Source organism: Ixodes scapularis, unplaced genomic scaffold, assembly GCF_016920785.2.
Source record: "Ixodes scapularis isolate PalLabHiFi unplaced genomic scaffold, ASM1692078v2 ptg000890l_1___fragment_3__unscaffolded, whole genome shotgun sequence".
Taxonomy (NCBI): domain Eukaryota; kingdom Metazoa; phylum Arthropoda; class Arachnida; order Ixodida; family Ixodidae; genus Ixodes; species Ixodes scapularis.
In genome coordinates, this window is record NW_024610065.1 from 762,230 (window position 1) to 783,393 (window position 21,164).

The 21,164-nt window shown below is 45.9% G+C and overlaps 1 protein-coding gene across 3 annotated transcripts; it reads left to right on the forward strand.

The window, feature by feature from the left end:
* The first annotated feature begins 1,058 nt into the window (after positions 1-1,058).
* On the forward strand, positions 1,059-16,386 carry LOC8043638 (protein phosphatase 1 regulatory subunit 3C). 3 transcript variants are annotated; one of them, XM_029967390.4, is made up of 4 exons: positions 1,059-1,271; positions 2,346-2,548; positions 9,447-9,763; positions 15,932-16,386. In XM_029967390.4, coding segments are annotated over exons 1-4 (882 nt in total). In that variant the 5' UTR covers positions 1,059-1,269; the 3' UTR covers positions 16,292-16,386. The 3 variants fall into 3 exon arrangements, with proteins under 3 accessions (XP_029823250.2, XP_002400304.3, XP_029823252.2); XM_029967392.4 differs by having other exon boundaries at positions 1,060-1,266; XM_002400260.5 differs by having other exon boundaries at positions 1,059-2,548.
* The last annotated feature ends 4,778 nt before the right edge of the window (positions 16,387-21,164 follow it).

Genomic DNA, 21,164 nt, shown 5'->3' on the forward strand with positions numbered 1-21,164 from the left:
AACCGTGCTTCTTACGCGCCCAAAGTTTTTTAAACTTTAGTGATTTACAGATTTTCGATTACTCTCGGAAAGTTTTTAATTAAACTAACACTTTATTTTTACATATACAAAATTAATTAACACATTTTGGTTTGTCATTTTACTCATCGTGACAAGCCCCCATATTATGTCCCCTGGCCGCATACTCACCAGCACAGACCACCCTAATGTAGCTTTTGCGCTTCTTTTTTTTAAGCTTAAAAAGCATTTTTTTATTAAGAAGGCGGTTTGCATCGCCTATGGGCCGACTACTTTTGAATCCCTGCCAGACCGGTTTGACATTTCCGTGCACTCCTTTCAAATGTAAACGCCAAGTACTTTGTGGAGTGCACACTTTTATTTGAGGGTACTATACACTTTTTACACAACCAATGATAACAAGTATCTCTAACAGGCTCGTTGCACTAGCTTACGATCCACCGATGAGCACAAATAAAACCAGCAAGTTTGTGCTCCTGTAGAGTTTGGTGGTTCGGTGCTTACATACAACGTGTCTTGTAACAATTATTAAAGGATATTTCAGCATCAACAGATGACCTTACAATATTTTAAAGCTTTCGAGGATACGTTCCATCTCCGCTGCGCAAAACAATCGTCTGCTTGGAAATTGCCCTCTCACAATTTTCACAGACATCCAATATTATTAAAACTTTGACAAAGTTTTTAGTGCTTTACCAACTTCACGAAAGACTAGTTTCGAAAAGTGTGAACTAAGCATTTATTTTTTAATCAGCCGTGTTGAGTCGATCTCCATTTATTCTCCCATAGAACGGGCCGCCTCTTGAAACCCCGAGTACCACGTGACTCGCGCCGAGCTGCTCTGTCGGCCATGTTGTCGGCGAAACACGCGGATCAAAGGATTGCGCTACTCTGCTCCGTACTCGTTCGTCATTGGAACACGTGGCGCCCTCCTTTGAAGTGAATGATAAACGCATAAGCATGTAGTTTTCAAAACTCATAGCAGATGGCGCTACAAAACGCCTACATGCAAGTTTGCTGGCACGCATTTGCCGTTGCTGCTAGCCATTTACCAACCTTCAAAATGGCAACTTTCCTACTGCTACTGCTACTCCTGTTGCTTCTGTCAGACGAAGGTTGCAGCTGATTCGTCGTCTGCTGTCAGTGTCTTCCTTTTGGAAGCGACTTTCAAAAATAACGCGTGTGAAGGGCGAAAGGACGATTGAATCAGCACCGGGGAGGCCCGTATCAGCGTTCCAGAAGCCGCAAGTAATGTGCGCAAATGTTTTGCTTCCGATAGCGACTGGAGAAAAACAGATGCACCGAAGGTCTTCGTAAGTGTGTTGTCGAGATAGCAGAAGTGAAAAAGACCTCAAACGCAACGCCGCTTCATTGTTTACATCTCTGGGAATTCTCTTGGAAGAAAGCGATGGTTTTTATACGGCTGTAATCGGTGAGGCTGAGCGAACTAGGCAGCAAACTTCAATTGTATGTAACACTGAATGCGGGAATTTCGTCGTCGTCATGAAAAGCCTTCAGCGTCCGGCGATCTGAAAATTTGTTTTGACCAAGTGGTTTTGGTTTGTAGGTCAAGCTAGAATACCCTCCTTTGATTCAGCTTACCTTTTCATTCGTAGTTATGTTGTCATTCGGTTTTGACATGTTTTGTGATGGACTTCGGGCCGCCGCGGACTTAGAGGGAAGAACAGCTGGAAGTTTGTGTCTATCCAACCATAGGCTATGTCAGATTAAACTAAGCAATACAAAGCTGTCTTAGATTTACCCAATGTGTTATATCTTTCATTGTTCTAGCCTCCGGCGATTATTGCTACCCATATACGTTTGTATTTACGCGATATAACGGTAAGTTAGTTGCAGTTTGTAAATTAATATTTCCCTCAACCTACAAAAACAATGGAATTGCATGAATGGGATTGCTGTGGCAATTAACATTTACTTATTATTAAAATCCTCGAGTTTGGTCAGCTATACGACGGAGAAATATATTAGATTACTTAATGGGAGCACGGGGTTATCTTTGGAAGATGGCTTGTTAGAAGGGGCATGGTGACGATACAGACAAAGGTTTGAATAATCCTCTCGGGTGCAGTTCAGAACGCTTCCTGGTCAACTCCGTGTTGCGTTAGCAAAGGATCCACTTGGCGTACACTCCGCAAACGGTGAATATCTTAGGTCAAAACAGCCGCGTTATCGACGGTTCCTTAAAACACGCTCGGTCTCCTGAAACGCGGCGGGTCAAAGAGAGCCGGCATGGATCCTCAGGGGCCCTTGACATGCCCCGTCTCGAAGCCTCCGAGGGAACCGAAGCAGGCCAACGTGCTCAACAGGCGAGATGCGGACAGCATCTACCGCTACCTGCCGCGGAACCTGTCGTCGTGCCAGATGTGCGCCGAACTGCAGGAGCAGCACTTGGAGAGGAAGATGCGCCTGCTCGGGGAGTTCTTCCGTCCTGAGGATCCGGATGAGGAGTACGACTTCTCTGCCGGCGGAAGCGACAGTTCTGGTCGGCCGGAGACGCCTCCCACGACAGGCGAGTTCTCGCTGGCCAAGATTCCGCGCCAACGGGTTTTCGACAGTGGAATCGGTTGCTTCTTCAATTCACTATTGCCATAGCGAACAATTTGCATGAATATAGTAGTAGCTTTCTTACATGCCGTTTCCGAGGGCCAGAGGAGCGCCAGTAACCTTTCGAAGTGGCAAATTATTTATTGAGCCTAACGTGGTCCAATAAAACTTGATTTATTTACCTTAAAACTATATTGCTCATAATAAACTGCTCAAGGTAACTTCAGAATTTATTTTCAGTTTCCGGTGATTTAAAAGGGTCCAGCGGACCGCAGAGACATCTGCGTTCTTCTCACGTTTTGGATTTCAACTATTTCTCGGTTATATATATATATTTTTTTTTTTTTTAATTTTTCTTTTCATTTGGGGCGTTGAAATTGCATATTGAGCGCACTGTGCGAGTACTAAGAAATCGGCCAATCGATAACCACAAAGACCGAGTCGGACCTTTTTTTCGTTGTTTCAGATTTTACAAAAAGAAATATCCTCAGAGTGAAGCGTACCAAGAGAGAAGCCTCGATTAATAGTGACTAAGGGTGAATGCGGTGATTCTATATGTTTTATAGCGAAGGATCCCAAATTAAGGAATGCATATAAGCTAGTCCGCATAAGTTTCCGTCTAAGTCGATGATTCGCCTAAATTTTAGTTGTGACCTCGACCCAGTTTCATGTCGAATGCTGATTTTGTATGCCAACAAACGTTTTCTTGTATTATTTTAATTTTAAATTATTATTATATATGTGTATATATGCATGGATATGTACGTATGTAAAGTTATCAAAATTACCGTTTCATATCAACGCGGGCGACCGGTAGCAAAAAGTTAAGGTTATATCGACTAAAAACCTATCATGCCGTTTTTTTTTTTTTTTTTTTGACAGTTGCTTGAGCAAAAGTTTGTTTATGCATCTGCGCGCATCCGACGTCTGAGTTCATTTGGGTCTTACTCTTGTTCATTTGGAATGCATGCCTAAACTACACACAACAATCGTACAACTATACAAAGAAACTGTTTTGCTTGATTGTGTTTTTTCTCCATTACAACGTTTTTCTCCATTTGAACTGCTTTCGTCAAATTTGCGTATAGCTATGGGTTCTGTCGGAGCTGCAGATACTTCTGACAGTGTGCACTTGAAACAGCAATCAGTGCTCTTCGGTTCGAGGATGGTGAACATGAAGTTGTTAGTCTTAACCCCATTCTCATCACGCTGTTAACACTAGGGATGCCGCGAACTTTTTTCGAATCGAAGTTTCGATGATCGAATCAAGCGGTTCGAAAAGTTCGAAAGATTTTGATTTTTCGAATTGTCTACATCGTAAAATTCGACAAAGGTCGAATTTTCGACCTTCTTGAGCTAAGAAGTTCGACGCTTTTCGAACCGTCGAACTTATTATGCTAAAAAAATCTATCTTTTTCAAACTTTCGAACTTATTGCGCTGTAAAGTTCGATGTTTGGCTAACTTCCGAACTTGACTGACCAAAAAAGTCGATGAATTTCGAACTTTCGAACTTATTTATCAAGAAAGTTCGAAAAGTTTCGAACTTTCGATTCTGAAGAGTCAGAATTTCGACGAACTTCGAACTTTTAGGGTAAACGTTCGACGTTCGTCGAACTTCGAAAGACCAGCGGACGGTTTCATTTGACTTCAAGTAGTGAGGTACATTCGTAGTTTTTTTTGTTTGTTTTTTTTCTCGAACTTTTACACGCAGTGCTGCGTTCCTTATGAAAGACAATGGCGTTAGGTTCAATGTTGTGGCATACTTAGTTTTAAAGAAATAAATTTCCGAAGGGGCGAGGAAGGACGACGGGTTTTTGATGATTATCGTTTGTGCCAGATTTGAAGCGCGCTGTAGCCGAAGCTATTTGTGGTAGAGATGTTATATTTTTTTAAGAATGATCTATGTATATCCTAGGTGGGTGCCGTCTTAAGATGTGATTACTGTTATTCAACGTGAGTTTCGAAGGAATGTCCAAACATGTATCTACATGCAATTATGCCCTAAAGTTGATATTTATTTTCATCTAAGTTGTTTGAGGTATCGCATTTAAATTAACACCACAGACAGTACATGTCATTGCCATCTGCAGAATACAAAATAATATATTTTTTGTTTTTTCACGTTAAGGAATAAATTAACTCATGGGAGAAGATTTCTAATAGTGTTCAAGTTCAGCACGTCATTGAAAGAAAACTTTTTTTTTTTTTCGCTTCACGATCCTGGGACGTGTTTCTACTTTTAGCCTGTACACATTTTGGTAAAAGAAACTTGTTTCGAAGTTCTGAACCTCTGAATACGCAAGAATACAACACTTCCGGCGAATTCTTGATAGTCTTTTTTCCCCCAACTTTTTATCCCCGCAATTATTCTTTTTTTTTTTTTTTTTTTTACTATTGGCAAAGGTATTTAGGTCTAAAAGACAGCTTTGAACTTCCGAACCACTAAGCATGTGACGAGTAGTGCCTTCTGACAACGAGTTTCTAACAATGACCATCTATGCAATCTTTTATGCTGTGAAGAGCGACAGTAGCTATACATATGCATAAATAATTTCAGATCAAAATAAGCTCGACCACGCCCTCTTTCCCCGAATTGATTTCTTTAACAGTCCGAAATATCTGGAAAGGGGAAAGAGAACTGAAGCCCCCCCCCCCCCCCCCCCCCCCCCCCCCGCTACCCTCTTACCCCCCGTTTTTCCTCTTCCGTCGCCACTTGTATGGATGGTAGAGCGCTCCTCAACCTCGAGTTGTGTCGGCTTTTTGCGAGGCGATTCCTCCGTCCCAGAGAATAAACCTCCAGGACAATTAAAACTTAACTTAATATATGCCAGCGTCACCCGGGCGGCGTTCGATCAGATTACTACCAGCGTGCAAGGGGTGGCGAGGTAGTTTGCCAGGTCGCTTCAGGGTTTTTCTGAGCCTCAACCTACTGCTCGCCCCTGGCCGTTTCGAACTGGATGAGTCTCGTAAAACAGTGTGTTCGTGTGATCACTACTGCGTGATGCAGGTTAAAGACCCCCCCCCCCCCTTCTCCACCCCGGGCTGGCGGTCGCAATTACTGAACCATGGTCACACGTCACTCTGCACTGGCAAATATTCCAGCACATCCGGGACACTCGTCGCCTCATTGAATTGCGTGACCAACTTCGCAGAATCTAGATACTGTAAAACCCTTATTGTTCGCGAGCCCTAAATTTTCGCGAATTTCACGAATTGAAGAATTCGCGAATTTTAAGGGCGCGCGAAAATTTCGGTCCTTAAGATTTTCAATGCAGGCGTCTGGAATTCGCGAAATTTAGTGGTCGCGATTATGTCATCTGTGACCGATTCGCGAAAAATAGGGGCCGCGAAAATAAAGGGTTTTACAGTATCACACCCTAACTTTTCTAAACTTGATTTTGTAAAAAGTGAGTCGTGAAAACGTCATTTGAAACAAACTGTGGAGGAACTTGAAAACTGGACTTCGAACTTTGAAAACTTGGACTAGAAAGAAATTCAAAATCCTCGAAGTTTTTTTTCTTTTTTTTTTTCGAATTTAGCGTTAAAAGAGAATCGAAACCTTCGAACTTTTCGAACTTTATGCAGAGAGAAATTCGAAATGTTCGAATTGTTCGACCTTCATGTCTATAAAAATTCGAAGCGTTCGAAGTTTTCGAATTTTATTTCCAAAGAATTTCGATATCTTCGAATTTATCGAACCTGAAGTAAAAAAATAGTCGAAATATTTGAATCCGAAATTTTAGAAACCGTGAAAGCTTCGAAATTTTCGAAATCGAAACTGCACTGTGATCGAAAGTTGCGAATTTTTCGAATTCGAACCTCGGTCGGTACGAAAATATCGAAATTTTTCGATATCGAACCTCAGTTCGCTTCGCAAATATCGAAACCTTTTGAAATCGAACTTGGGGTGGTTCGCGACATCCCTAGTTAACACTGCCCTCGAAAACGGTGCCTGCGAGCAGTTGCGTGCAGCATTCAAAACGGTCGATGCAGTTACGACTTCTAGGAGTTTCTTCGTACGACGCAGCCTTTTCACGCTAGCTAGCGATTATTCCAGGTGATATATTTTCGCGTTTATTGTAACCGGCACAATATGAATTTGTGCACGTCTTTTTCGCCCTCTTTTGTCCCTATGTCTGTGCGGCTCTCGTTTACATATCAGTTTCGGCCTGTTCCTTTACAAGAAATATTTCAGGCAGCCTAAAGATATCCATCCATTTAAAGACTCCCAACTTCCTGTCCAGTCGGGTCTTTTCGACAATTTTCAATAGATTTTCTTTCAACCGAAGTCTATATAGAATGCAAACGTTAGAAATACTATAAAATTTCTACCGGCACGTTTCAATAAACTTCCTGTTACCGAATTTTTATAGAATTTGTATAGACTAGGTTCGATAGAATAATAAGATGTAGTGCGGAGAAGCGACATCGTGCACCAAGCAGGCTCCTTGCGGAGCCTGCTTTTTTCGACTGTATCAAGTATGTATCGCCTCTTGCAATGCTTTATAGTTGGGGATTGCAGTTCACCAACCCTTATAAACTACATTTCATATACATTATTGACAAAAACAAAAACACAACATCCTTGTCATCTTTTTTTTTTTTTTTAATCTTTTGGGATAGTTTGGTTCAGATGGTTGCTTTTCAAGTGTAGGGCATAGTTTATTAGCCCCTAGAGCGAACACAAGAGGTCGCTGCGGTCGCCGCGCCCTGATTGGGTGAGGCGTACCGTGACGTCAGGGCGATGACTCCGCTCCGCGATCTCGCATCGGCTCGCTTCCCAGCGCCGGTTTCCTGGTTTGGCGTTGTGTGCCGCAAGCTCTTCGAGGAGCTGGACTTCGTTTACCCGGTGTACAAGACGTTGAGTTAGGCCAATATTGACGTGCTTCCGTACATTTTATAAGCCTGCTTGTCCCATTTACCTTTAAAATTGGGTTCCAAATCCCGAAAGCTATCGGCGGAGGCAATTCCGCCGATGAACCTCCCCGCCCGATCGCTGGAGCGGTGGCGCAAGTGTTTCAGACGCTGGAATTCTGTCCCTTGCTTGTTCATGATTTAGGACGATATTACATCCCGCTTTCAAGGCATTTGGATTGGCATTTATATCATGGGCCTTTCGGTGATCGGCAAATTAGCTCGGGACTCCGACTTTGCGCTGCCGCTCTGCATACGCTGGTTCGCAGATGTTTTAAAGGCCCTGTGTCTGATTATCTTTGAAGTGCTCATGGAACAGGGTTGTTTTAGATAAATGTAGCTTCTCCGTAAATTAATTTTGTAGTTTATACACGTATGCAGGCATATTTCTTAGAAGATGCACAATTACTGGAAATTAGTTTGTATGGTAGCAGCAAAAACGGCCGAATTGCCCGCAGTTGCCTGTATGGTATGTCTTGAACTGCCCAAAATATGCACAGCAATAGTGCCGTAATTTGGAATGTTTATACTTTTTCCTGACATTTTTATTCCAGTTTTGGGTATTCGGAAAATAAACCGTTTAGTCTGAATTGTCATTTCCAATTGATAGAGGCACTGCCGCAGGTCTCCAAAAGCTTCCTCAGCCTCCAAACTCCTTACAGCTGGACTCTCTGACAACAGAGGAAAACAGGAGTAAAAGGAAGCATTCGAACGTCTGTCCAGTGGTAGTTGCAGCACTAGTAGCACAAAATGTGGAACCCGTGAAGGGCAACAGTCTGCGTGAGAAAAAGTTCTCTTATTTTAGCTTCAGGACAATTCGATTTAAATATAATCTCAATTTTAGGGCTTAACCGACTAATAACGAGCTAGACACCTTCGCTTACGTTTGTTATACATTACTTGAGGGTTGATATAAAAGTCCACAGATATACCCCGTGTAGTCCATTGAAATACTATCCGAATCCAGCAAAGGTCAAATGCGAGCAATGTATATAATAAATGTTCTTTGTTTTTTTACTTTGCCCCTGCACTTGGGCTGTCTTACTTGTGATTCTCTCCCCATGGCCCAGACTGTATTTAGCATGTTGCCCGAGCAGCATGCAGCTTTTCTGCTTCGGCGATCTTGTTTAAAAACGGAGATACAAAACAAAATATAGTATACATAACCTGCCAATTCACTCAGACCATCAGCAGCATTTATTGTGCGTGATGTAAATCTATAGTGATGCTCCTATTTCTTTATTTTCATATAGCAGCTGCGATTCATGTGTTGCCTGCCCTCTCAACCATGCTTAAAATGTTGGTTGAAGTTTCGCCTGGTAGCTACAGGCCATAGCCCAATAAAGGCACATAAAAAAGTTTACACTTGCTACAAAAAACACGCCAAAAGAAATTAAATAGAAACGAGCGCGCCGACAGCTGGCGTCGTCACAGCCTCCACAGGGCGAGTGGGGCAGCCGGGGAAAAATTCTCTCCTCGCTGTGACGTCACCCCGGTTTGCCGTAAGGGGGCGCCACGCGAACTTCTCGGGGCTAATAGCGGTAGAGCGGTCAACACCACTGATTCACTAGTGTTGCGAGTGTGGCGTGTATATTTGTGATGTTTGCGTATATGCATACGGGAAGTGGTGAGTGCATATCTCTATGAATATATTGTGACAAACCTAAAATTAATGTTCCGAATCTTTTTCTCGCAAAACACAGTTTTATTGGCCTTAAAAGGGGGATAGAAACGCTGTTCCTATGTTGTTCCCTTGCGTTTCTATCTTTTCTCTATAGACTAAGTTTTATAGAAAGTGTGCAAAAAAATGGGCAAAAAGTTATAGACAGCGAATCGAAAAGTGGATACATTTTATTTATAATATCTCTAGCGGAACATCAGGGTTCCGCTAGCGCTGGCGCCAGACGTGCGGACATTGTATTCGCTCATCGATATATTCTGACCTCAGAATCGGCGACCGTGTCCACGGCTTGTGCGAGTCCCAAGAAGCCGATCCTGCGGCACAGGAGCCCGGCAGAGCTGAGGTCTAACCGGGACTGGGTGAGCCGAGGCCTCCGCCGGAAGGGCCGCCTGGTCACCTTCGCCGACGCCCTGGGCCTGGAACTGGAGCACGTGCGACGCCTCGTGCACCACCAGCAGGTGCCGCTGCTGCTGCCGCCATCGGCCACCAAGGTTCTCCCGCGACTCGCCAAGACCAGCGCCCTGGTGGCTGACTTCAAGCTGCCTGACGCTTCGAAACTCGCCGAACTTGTACAGAAAAACAAGGTTAGCGGTCAGCACCAGATGGCGCTTGGAAGGTGCACTTTGTCCCTGCGGAACGGCATCCGTTTGATATTTCGTAGAAAGTTGTCGCCTCGTTCTAACTGCTACGTATGGACGAACAGGCGACTCCGACATCACGCTGCTGCGGTGGCGATGCTGTCTGCACGGCGTATCCACATGAGGCCTAAACTCGCGCGAATCTCGTCTGTGCGCCGGCTCGGTGCCCGCACCCATAGGCGGGAAGTTCTCAATTTCCCTTTTGGTAAGAGAGACTCTTTATCACTTTGACTCTCTTGTCTCCTATGGCTCTCCTATGGCATGCGCGCCTTGGACTTCGGGGTGAGAGCAGATAGTTACTTGGCCTGCTCGTTGTGCCCGCCGCAGGACTAGTGAACCTAAAGGGGGTGCATCCCTGGCGAACTCGTCCGCAACGGGAGCTCTCGCATCCTTTGGTGGGGGACACCCCTGCTCGCCCCTCCCCGTCCCCCCCTGTATGGCTTGGCCTGAAAATGGAAAAAGAAATGTTTCCAAACTCCGACGAGTGGTCGGAGTTCCAAGTCTGTAGAGCGCGGGCCTTGTGTTCTCGATGACACTGAGGTGTCCCTTCCTTGGCTTGGGCGTGAATTCAGGACGCGAAATGGGATATCGCAGTTCCTCACTCCTGTTGCAAATACGGTGGCCCGGCTCTAACACCCGTTTCACACGGGGAAGTTTGGGTCCCTCTGCCCTAAGATCACAGAGTGACAATCTTGCTTCTTCATTAGCTTCCGGGGGTTAAGATTCCTCGGGGCCTGGAATGGCCCTGTTTACCCGGAATTCGGGCTTGCTGTCGGCCCTTCTTATTGGGTGTGCTTATGCTTCATTTCATCTTGCGTTGAACCGCAGCGGAAGGCTAGTGGCCTCCACAGCCAATCAAGCGCCAGTTACGTCAGCCGGCCCCTCGGGTGTATGACCCAACGTGGGTATCAGTGCGCGAGTTAAAATGGTGCTGGTTCGAAGTCGGGCGTGGACGCGGTGCGGATGGATACGCTTTCGTCTGCCGTGTTCGAGAAGATTGGGACTTCATGTATTTTTCTCGATTTACTGCGCAAGTGCAAATATCTTTGATGATCCTGGCTGGAACCACTTGACGTATACCGCGAGGTCGGCGCGCAGCTGTGCAGTTTGCATTTTGTGAGTTGGATCGGTTGGATGGCACATTATGCTCACAGAGGCCTCGATCGGAAGTAGGACCCGCAGAAACATTTCAATTTGTGCAACACGGCAAGTTAGAGAATTTTTTTTTCTGTCTCGCAATGGACTGGGCAGGCCTGGACAACAGAACGTCGACTCCAACCTAACGGCCATGCAAAATGTATCGCCTGCATGAACTCGCAGGCTAGGGCTCGTGTGTCGGATCCGGAGTCGGCGCTGCTCCAAAACGACGAGCGAAAGACAACCGGGTTGATCCCAAACGACGGTGGCGGACGCGCGCTCCAAAAAAAGTGCGATCCCGGAGCGCGCAAAGACGGCGAGTGGAATTCACCATTGGACGTTCTTTCGACGATCGCTCTGCAAGGCTCGCTCGCAGGCTCAGAACGAAATCTCTGGCATACATTGAATACAATTTGACGCGCTTGTCTTCCAAATGCGATTCTTTTTTTTTTTTTTTTTTTTTTCAAAAATTTTTGTGTGGACGCAAGTTGGCGAAAGGAACACAGAAGCCCCCGGCGGAGATGGGCCCGACGGGCCTGCTATCCCGTGGCCATTACGCCGAACGAAAGTGAGAGCGCAGTTACGTTTGTCAGGTGACGTTCTAAGCAGGCAGCAAGGTCACTTTGTTATTCGTTCCAATAAATATCTAAGTCGGATGCAGCTTGACCATAATAGCTTTTACATCGACAACTTTTATTCTCAACACAAATCTTTGCAGTACGTCGCATCGGCAATGGTGCCATGAGCGCCAAATAGCGGAACGTGACAGTAACGACAGCGTTGCCAACCAGGAGTCTAGTTTCTCCAAACATGCTACATATTTCTATATTAACTATCACGTCTGAGAGCTTGCATAAATTATGTATCAGTGGTACAAAACACGAACCTTACATTAAGGAAAAAGGCTACGCGCTTTGTACTAGCTATCAACGTGTTTGAAGCACTACTTTGCGATGTGTAAAACTGTCTTGCCGAGGCTACGTGTCATTTCCCTATAGTCTTCCGCTGCGGTTCAACACAAGATGAAACAAAGTATAGTGTCGGCAAACGCGAGCCTGTTCGTGAACAGCCCGTTGACCTATACTCCGTTCTGGGATAGCATGGCAAGGAGCGGCCGCTCCCACCGCCTCGATGCAGTCAGGGCGATTGAGCAATGCCACGTGATAGCTTTCTCGCTCTGGCGCCCTGATCACGGCTCGCTGACGCAGTAGTATCCGCCGCTTGAAGTTATGCTGACGTAACTTGTATGTACGTCTATATCTTTCCACCATTTTTCGACTGCTCCTGTTGGGTATTTTGTTGTCATATGGGGGCATGCGCCGGCATTCGGACATTATGGTGCGCGCTTTGCTCTCTCTGCGAAGCGACGAACATGCGGCTGCTGGCCTGGGTTGATTTCACGTTGGACTGTGGTTTTGTATGGAACCTTGTATATTCCACACACCAAACACAATAAATAGATTTGCTTGCTGAAGGGGACAAAGAAGGTTCATGACGACTTCCACCTATTTGCTACACCTTTTAACGGCCCTATATTTCTCTTAAAATATCGTTTATGTCTTTTAAGGGTATAGTAGTAAGGGTGTGCAAAATGTAATGTAAAAGCGTTGGGAGTGCGGGAAAGCAAGCGACAACATAATTGCTTCGAACCGCTTAGCGTAGGTCTTGTTAGTAACTGCGTGGACTTCTTTCGTCTCTACCAATGCTTTTGATTGAGAAATGCAGTCCACGGCCCAGAAATTATTATTTTTGACGCGATATCCTGACGAGAACCAAAGTTGAAAGCTGGGCAAGTTGGTGTAGGTAAAACAGCGCAGAACGACAAAGTCTAGAAGGAGCAGGAGGAAAAGTAAAGTTTTATTGATTGCAAGAGACTTTTGGTCTAGGTGGGGCCCTTAGTCCAGGGCTCCAGTGCCCTCTGCCGCAGCCCTCGCCCTTTGTACCAGCATTTGCTGGTCGTCAGGGGAGGGGCTGAGCAGCGCAGCTTCCCAGGTCTCGGAGGAAGGGGAAGAGGAAACGGGTAGCGAGGGGTTCGAGACACACCCAAGTGACGTGATAGAGGGATGGGTACTTGCCGCAGTGTGGGCAAGTGTCAGGATATTTGTTGGGGCAAAATTTATGCAGGAGTGCCAAATGTTTGAATGCTGCCATCTGTAACTGACGCCAGGTCGTGGCGTGCTCGCGGGTTAGTGAGCGATGAGGTGGTGGATATTTGAAACGTTGGCCGCGTTGAAACGCGGCCAACGTTTCCGAGAGAATGTAGCACGTGCAGACCTGTTGATGTGGTCGCGAGTCTCTCTGCTTGGTTTCGAAGTTGATCTTCGGCCAATTCGCGGTATGTGTTGTATAGTCCCGTGTTGAGTAACTTATCGGTGGATGCGTAAAGGCGGAGTCCGAGAGTGATCTTGAACGCCTTACGGATGATGACGTCCAATCTCTCCTCGTCCCTCTTCATCAGGTTCAGGTAGGGTGCTGCGTATGTGATTCGGCTGACGATAAGGGCTTGGGTCATGCGGATGAGATCTGCTTCCTCAAGACCATACCTACGATTTGTGATCCTTCCCATCATACGCATGATCTTCGTCGTAGATTGTTGGAGAAGGTACATAGTGTGGGTCGCTCCTCCGTCGTGCTGGAGATGAAGACCCAGTATGCGGCTGCGCTCCACCACGGGGACGGGTTCTCCGTTCTCGAAGTGAAGTTGAATGTCAGCCGTCGACGTTTAAGGAATGGATTTTCGTTCCCGCTTGCGTGAGCGTACGAGGAGGAGTTGAGATTTTTCGGGGGCACACTTGAGGTCAGACAGGACGGGACAGGCGCTGACTCGCAACTAAAGGTTTTTTTACAGAAAATATCAAAAGTAAACATATCATGCAGCAATCTGCACATGCGCCAACCTTTCTTCCTCATCACGTGGGGCACCCGTCATCCACGTGCCACGTGCTAACCCCCCCCCCTCCCTCCTTTTCTTCATTGTCGAAGTCAAAAACATCTTTCACAGATAGCGTCACCAACGGCTCGCTGATGCACTGCGCCCCGCTTTCCGCTATGTAAAAGGCCTCTTTCACCTCCCTCGCCACCTTGTCTTTGTGCCTATCTACAAGCACGGTCTCCTCGGCTTGCACAAACAGCTCTTACAGTGCACCGCCAAATGCCCTCCGACTGTGGCTCTCAGCGAATAGTTGTGCTCCCTGAGCCTATCATTTAAGCACTTCCCCGTCTGTCCGATAGACACTTTACCACACGAGAGGGGGACCTTGTATACCACTCCAGACACACAGCTCACAAACGGATTTGCGTGTTTTTTTTTTTTGTGCACTTGCTCTTTGACTGCCCTTCTGCCTCGGTGCTTACCCTCGAACTTATTGACTCAACTTCTGGGGGACGGAAAACACCACAGGGACGTTGTACCGACTTCCTACTTTCTTTAAATTGTGGGAAACCTTCTGCAGGTATGGGATGACGACAGTCCTTCGCCTGTCCACCACTTTCTTAGGGGCAGAGGTTCCTACCTTTTAAACATGGGTGCCGGCAGCACCACATAGCAAAGCACGCGGAAACGCAGCGTCTCTTAGCCTACCGCACTGCGCCTGAAAGTTCTCATGCACTGTGTGGACGCAGGACCTGTTTAGGGCCGCGTCCAAGTACGAAATCGCAATGCTGCTTTTGATAACCTTCGAGTGGGCTGACCTATAGCCTAAGCTGGCCTTTTTTGCCAAGGGCTGTACGCCCAGCAGATATTGGGCTGCCGCCGAAGCGTCCGAGGTCCCCCCCTTGAGGACCTCGGACGTGAACCTGATGCCCCCACCACATTCTTCAACAATTGACGAGACGTCAGCCACTGAGGACACCGTGCCGTTAAAACCCTCTAGGAACACTAAAAAAATCATCAACATAGCGAACCACCTTTTTAACCATGGTGGACCAATGACCCTTCAATGTCCCGGGCAACTCTACTCAAGTAAATATCACTCAATATAGGAGAAACACACGAGCCAGTACAAACACCCGACCTTTGCATATAGTATTCATGTTTCCACCCGACCACCATCGACCCTCGGTAAAATTGCAACACTTCCAGGAACCCCCAAGGGGCACACCACATGCATTTCTAAAGGTCAGCTCACCATTGTTCTTTTCGCTCAGAGCCACGGTCGGAGGGCATTTGGCGGTGCACTGTAAGACCTGTTTGTTTAAGTTGTCCTTCGAGGACACCACGCTTGTAGATAGGCACAAAGACAAGCTGACGGGGGAAGTGAGAGGCCTTTTTGCATAACGGAAACGGGGCGCAGTGCATCAGCGATCCGTCGATGACGCTATCTGTGAAAGAGATGTTGTTTTTTACTTCGACAATGAGGGGGAGGGGGGGGGGGGGGGGGGGGGGCACGCGGCACGTGGGTGACCGGTGCCCTATGTGATGAGTCAGAAAGGTTGGCGCATGTGTAGATTGCTGCCTGGTGTGTTTAATTTTGATGTTTTCTGTAATAAAACCTTTAGTTGCGAGTCAACGCCTGTCCCGTCTTGCGCTGTTTTAACTACATTATGTTTACGGGCGAGAAAAACTCAACATGTTACAGGATGTGGTTTCTCTGTTGTGTGTACTTCGTGGCATCCGTGTGTTCTTACTGCGCATGCCAAAACTGTATATACATTGCGCCTGTTGCATGTGAGCTATATGTGCAGAGCTGCATCCGAAGGAGTATCAGAGACTTCGGGAATTGCTTTCTTTGGGAGCATTGTTTTTTGGGGGTTTTTTCGTACACCTCGAAGGATGCTGCTAAGCACCCTCAGGGGTGTTTAAAAACGAAACATAATGCTCCACAACACCCTTAGGAGTACTGCCCAGGACCGTTAGTGGTGTCGGCTGACACCCTTATGGTGCTAGCCCTTGGGAAAACTGAACTGCGCCCCTATGGGTGTAAACTAATGTGCGGTGTATATGCCGTATAAACCCGACGGCGGATGCGGTCTCCGCAGGTGTGCCTGAAGTCCGTCTCGGTGCGCGAGGAGTCCCTGCACTGTCGTGCGAGCGTAGCCAACCTCACCTTCCACAAGAAAGTGTCGGTGCGCTACACCACAACCAACTGGACCTCTCACGTCGACTGGGCGGCCTCCTACGTGGCCAGCGCCCCTGGCGGCGCCGTGGACGAGTTCGCCTTCACGCTCGTGCTCGTGGAGGCGCCACGGTCGCTGCAGATGGCGCTCCGCTACGAGACCGAGGACGGTCGCCTCTTCTGGGACAACAACGGGGGCCGCAACTATGCGTTCCGTCGGGTCGAAACCACGGTCGAGGAGGACGCCCGGCTGCCCTGCAACAGCTGGCTGCACTGGCTCTGACTTCAGAGACTGTACACGGGGCTCTTTGCTCCGCGGTCGTTGTTGTGCACGTTGTAAATATTGTTTATTACAAAGAAACACGAGGGTGCGAGCAATCTGGTGAATGTCAATATCTGGTGAATTCACGCGAGCTTGAGGTTTTCCAGAAGACGACACCAACACAGCAGAATTAAAATTCAGGTTTGAGGCTTCTCTATGCTTATGAGTTATATTTATGTCGCCCCCTACAAAAACACTCGGGTGTGTCTGAGACTCCTCTGCTCGAGTAAATTCACAACTTTTAGTACTGTTTTATTTTTCCTCTCTTTTTTGTTTACCGTCGTCTCCGGTCACGTAGTTCACACGTCCCGTATGCGGGATGAAAAAAAAAATATAAAGGAAAACTTTACAACTTGGGACAAGAAAAAACAAATATAGAAGAGGCGAATCAAGAATGACTGAGAGCAATGGTTAAAACTTGAATAGTTTCCAGTGGCATGGCAAGAGCAAAACGACTTTTTCCCGCATACCGGAAGACCGTCATTCAAAATGGCGACGCCCGCGTAAAAAAAGGTATACCATCAAAAGAAAAGATTCCCTGGGTTTCTGTTTGTCCTACACCTACGCCAGATAATAAGACTGCAAACACAGGTAGACGGTAGATAATAAGACTGCCAGCACCCTTGAAGGTCCAAGGTGTCATATTTGCATAATTCATGGGTACATACATGTAAATACTCTTTTTTTAATTCAGACCAATCGCGAAACACATTTGTTGGATGGTGCAAGAGGTTCAGTAGTCTCGACGGGCTTCACAGCACCGCGAACGAATTGAGCCCAACGGGCCTGCTATCACCCGAGCGTGAAAACGTGCGGATCGGGTTGCGTTCCTGTTAGGATTGCAAAACCTTACAATAAGAAAACGCGCGCTGCAGAGTTGCTGACTCATGGTATTCTGGAAAGCGAAAGCGGGTTCATGCCACTGTGGTCAGTTAGCACGCCAAAGCTCTGGTATTTAACGTGATAGTCGGGATATAGTCGTACTGAGTATGCTGAGCGGCAAACGAAAGAAGGCGCTTGCCTCAACCAACGAGTGCAAGCTTTCACGAAACTGCGCTTAGGTGTAGATGGTTTGCGATCAGAATGAACGTTGTCTAGACAGAAACGTGTGACGTGAGCCGAGAAATGTTCGACAAGCAAAATAATCTGCACTGTGCAGCTTTGCTCGAACACCGGACAAAATATGTATGCTCAGTCATTTCGTTCCCTTATGAGAGTGCAATTCGTCACAACGCTCATACGACTGGTGGCTGTCTGGGGTCACACGTCCCCATTGGTTACATGAGGTCACGTGAGCTAATCTCCCTTCAGATTAGCAGAGGACTCGCCACACCGTATGCGAAGGTATGCAAGCGAGCTGGTTCGAAAACATCATAATCCCCGAGACGCGAAGAAATAAAAATGGACGAGACGACAGAAAACTCCACTTTTGTGTCGGTTTCCATTATTTTACTTTTCCGTGCCTCGTGGATATGATAATTTCCAACGCCAGTTTTGAGAATGAATGTTGGTTGGAGAGGTTTACGGTGTGTCCCCTTGTACCCCGTTACTGTTGCTTCACGGAAATCTTCGACAATATAATACTCTATCTTACAGATTCCTCGCATTGGGTAAGTACGTTTTCAATTTCTTCGAACCCTCCAAGGATGGCTTACACGGGTGAACATTTTCGCTGTTGTTCTTCTAATTTCTCCCCACTAGTTACAGTCAATGGCTGTTTAAGAAACGCAGGGCGGAGCGAGTCAGCTGCATCTCATTATCGCATCCGTTGATAAGAAAGTCGGCTCCTGGTAAATAATGTCTCGAGTTTTGCAGTAGGGTGATTCCACGTCAGTTCATGCAGTGATGGTCCGGGTCATAATTTAGATATTTTTGTTAAAAATATATACATGAAAGTCATGTTCTTGGGAGGAACATTCAGCTATATATGAACGCCGTAACAATTTTTTTTTTTTTCGCTGAGATATAAAATGGAGAAGCTCGAGGCGTGGAAATTGAGAAGATTTCACTATGCTACTTTGCACAGTCGTCATTTTCTCATTAAAGTTTTCGCGTCACCAAAACCTTTTTTCATACGTTTTACAAAAGATATACAACACATACACAAAGCATTAAAAATATCTAGAAAATATTTTTATGCAAACAAAAAAATCAAACATGGCATAAAAACGCGTTTTAGAGACATGATCAGAATCTTTTTGCAAATAAACCATCTTTCATAATACTTCACAAAGCATATCAAAATACGCATCTTTAAATATTCTTTACGAATATATAAAGATAATATGCCCACTCTTAACAGTCTTTTTGTTATTAACGCGGAAATGCGGCTGATTTCTCAATATGTGGAGAGATTGAGTTTCGGTACTTAAAAAAAAAAAAAAAAAAAAAAAACTCCATCTTTTATTTTTTTTAAACCCCCCTTGCCACTTTGCAGTGACTTGAACTAACTTTTGATGGCAAGAGATTGAGTAACATATGACCTCCGAACGGGAAAAGCTACGACAAACCTTCACTCGGAGCGAGCCGGCGTCTTCGTCATAGCGGCTTTGCCGCACAGCACCAAACATTTTGAGCATTAGTTATGGTATGTATTTTATATTATTAAAATACTTTCTTTCATAAGAGGTGAGTATTAGTGACGCGAAAAGGGACTTTGACTTTAAATACTATTAATTAGCTTTCGAATCACAAAAACAAAACGACCCACTCTGCAAATCCGCTAACAGTTCCGCGACTGGCCATGTAAATATCCGGCCTCCCGGCATATGATGACTTCCACAGATGAGATACCTGGATTCCTCTGACAGGTTTTACAGTGGTCCACTCTGCTTGCTTCACCGCACGAAACTCTCGAACCCGTTCTGCAGACAGGTGGAACATGCAGACATTTGTTACTTTTTCACGTAGCACTTTCACGAAGTCTTTAGCGGTAACAATCGTTGAGTTGAGCGAAGATCTCAAGTTCGTGAGCTCAAGTTGAGCTGAAGGTCACCGTGTTTTTCCGCGAAGAAGGCGATTTTGGGTGCGCGCACTATTACCAAAGGTGCAGGATTGAGAGCGCAACCCAACACTTGAAGAGAAGGGGAAAGGGGAGCTCTCTTTTTTTCGGAACTCTCTTTTATGGGTTTCCACGCTGCGATTGTCCTACAAAAGCCACTTTCATTTATTTCTCGCTCGTGGCTTCCAAGTCCTGCGCGCAGCTAGTGAGCTAAGGAATAGTCATAGCTGATTAACACGATGCATATTTCTAACGCTCAGTAGTTTTCCGAAATCAAGGTTTCGCTCAAATGGATAACTCGCATGTACAATTCGACGCGCAATACCTTTGACGTATTGACTCGCGAGAGACGGCCCCAACACGGCTGAGTCTGGCGGTGTTCCAGACCCAACATCTAAATTTTGCTCCCTTACCTGCTACTATTTCGCGCACATTTTGCGCCATATCGAAATGAATGAACTATCTCTAAACTTGCCAATAAGTTGACTTCTCCATTCACCAGTGTCAATAACGTCTTTTCCCTCACTCAATCAGCACATGGCGAAAGTGACGCTAGTTTTCCGCTCGATGAAATTTCACGCCATCTCGTTGTCTTCGCTGGTACCTTGAGCGTTTCACAACGATGCAGAACGTTCAACAAGGAAAAAAAAAACGTACGATGGCATCTTTTGTACACTTATTACTTCTGTAACACCGAGCCGCCTCGTATCCTTTTGTTTTTCTTTCATGGTACTAATTTATTTCTGCGCATTACGACTGTTACGACGCCAAGTCCGTCTCAACTCTCGAATTTGAACTTGGGCTCAAATCAGGGACGGACCAGTTTAAATCAGGGAAATTTAATTAACACTGAAACAAAGTACGTCTATCATATCGATCGGAAATAAGATTTGACACATTCCATCTGAACACATTCTGTGCACAGCGAATGCAATAGCGAGTCAGCGTGCAAAACGCCACCACACAACGCTAGCATGACAGCTCATCGATTTTTGCATAGCACCGAGTACGGAAAAGAGAAGACAGTTATTATTCACACAAACGGAGCAAATTTATCTAAAGCCCGCACACTCCGTAGGTGCAGTCTACCTAAGGTTATCAATAGACACGACCATGTCATTTGTCGAAACAGATAAGACATTGACAAATATGGTTAGACTGAAGAAGTGAATCGAACGCACGCAATTACCAACCGTCGGTCGCACGCTTTCAATACCATTTCCAATTGTCACTGCGTACCTTGGACACAATTTGGGGAGCAACACATATTTACGTCGCGGCCCAAGGTCTTCATTCAACGTGTAGTGCTGACCAAAATAAAATGCCAGCATGACTCTCAATCGCTCACCGCAAAGTATACGATTTCAAAAAGGCGCTACTGTACGTCACTTGAGATAAGGACCCAAGCTATAGAAACGAGCGTCGTAAAAAAAGGGACTGACATTTTTATCACCACCTCCGAACAGAAACGAGCGCCACCCACTGCTTCACACAGCGCAGAGGCCGGACTCGGTCACCGCGCGTATTATTTTTTTATTTATTTATTTATTGTACCCTCAGGGCCCGAGGGCATTACAGAGGGGAGTGGGTTACAAAGTAAAATCACTAAAAAACAAAATGACAACCTAAGAATAGAAACACGAACATAAGAAATTTTAACTTAGAAAAGTGGTTAAACAACGCTTAAACATGGTGGCATCTGTTACAGACACAACTGACGATGGAAGGTGGTTCCACGTGATTGTTGTTTTGGAGATGAATGAATTATAAAAAGTAGTGGTTTTACAAACAGGTAGACCGATTTTGTGTTGGTGATCGACGCGTGGCGAGACA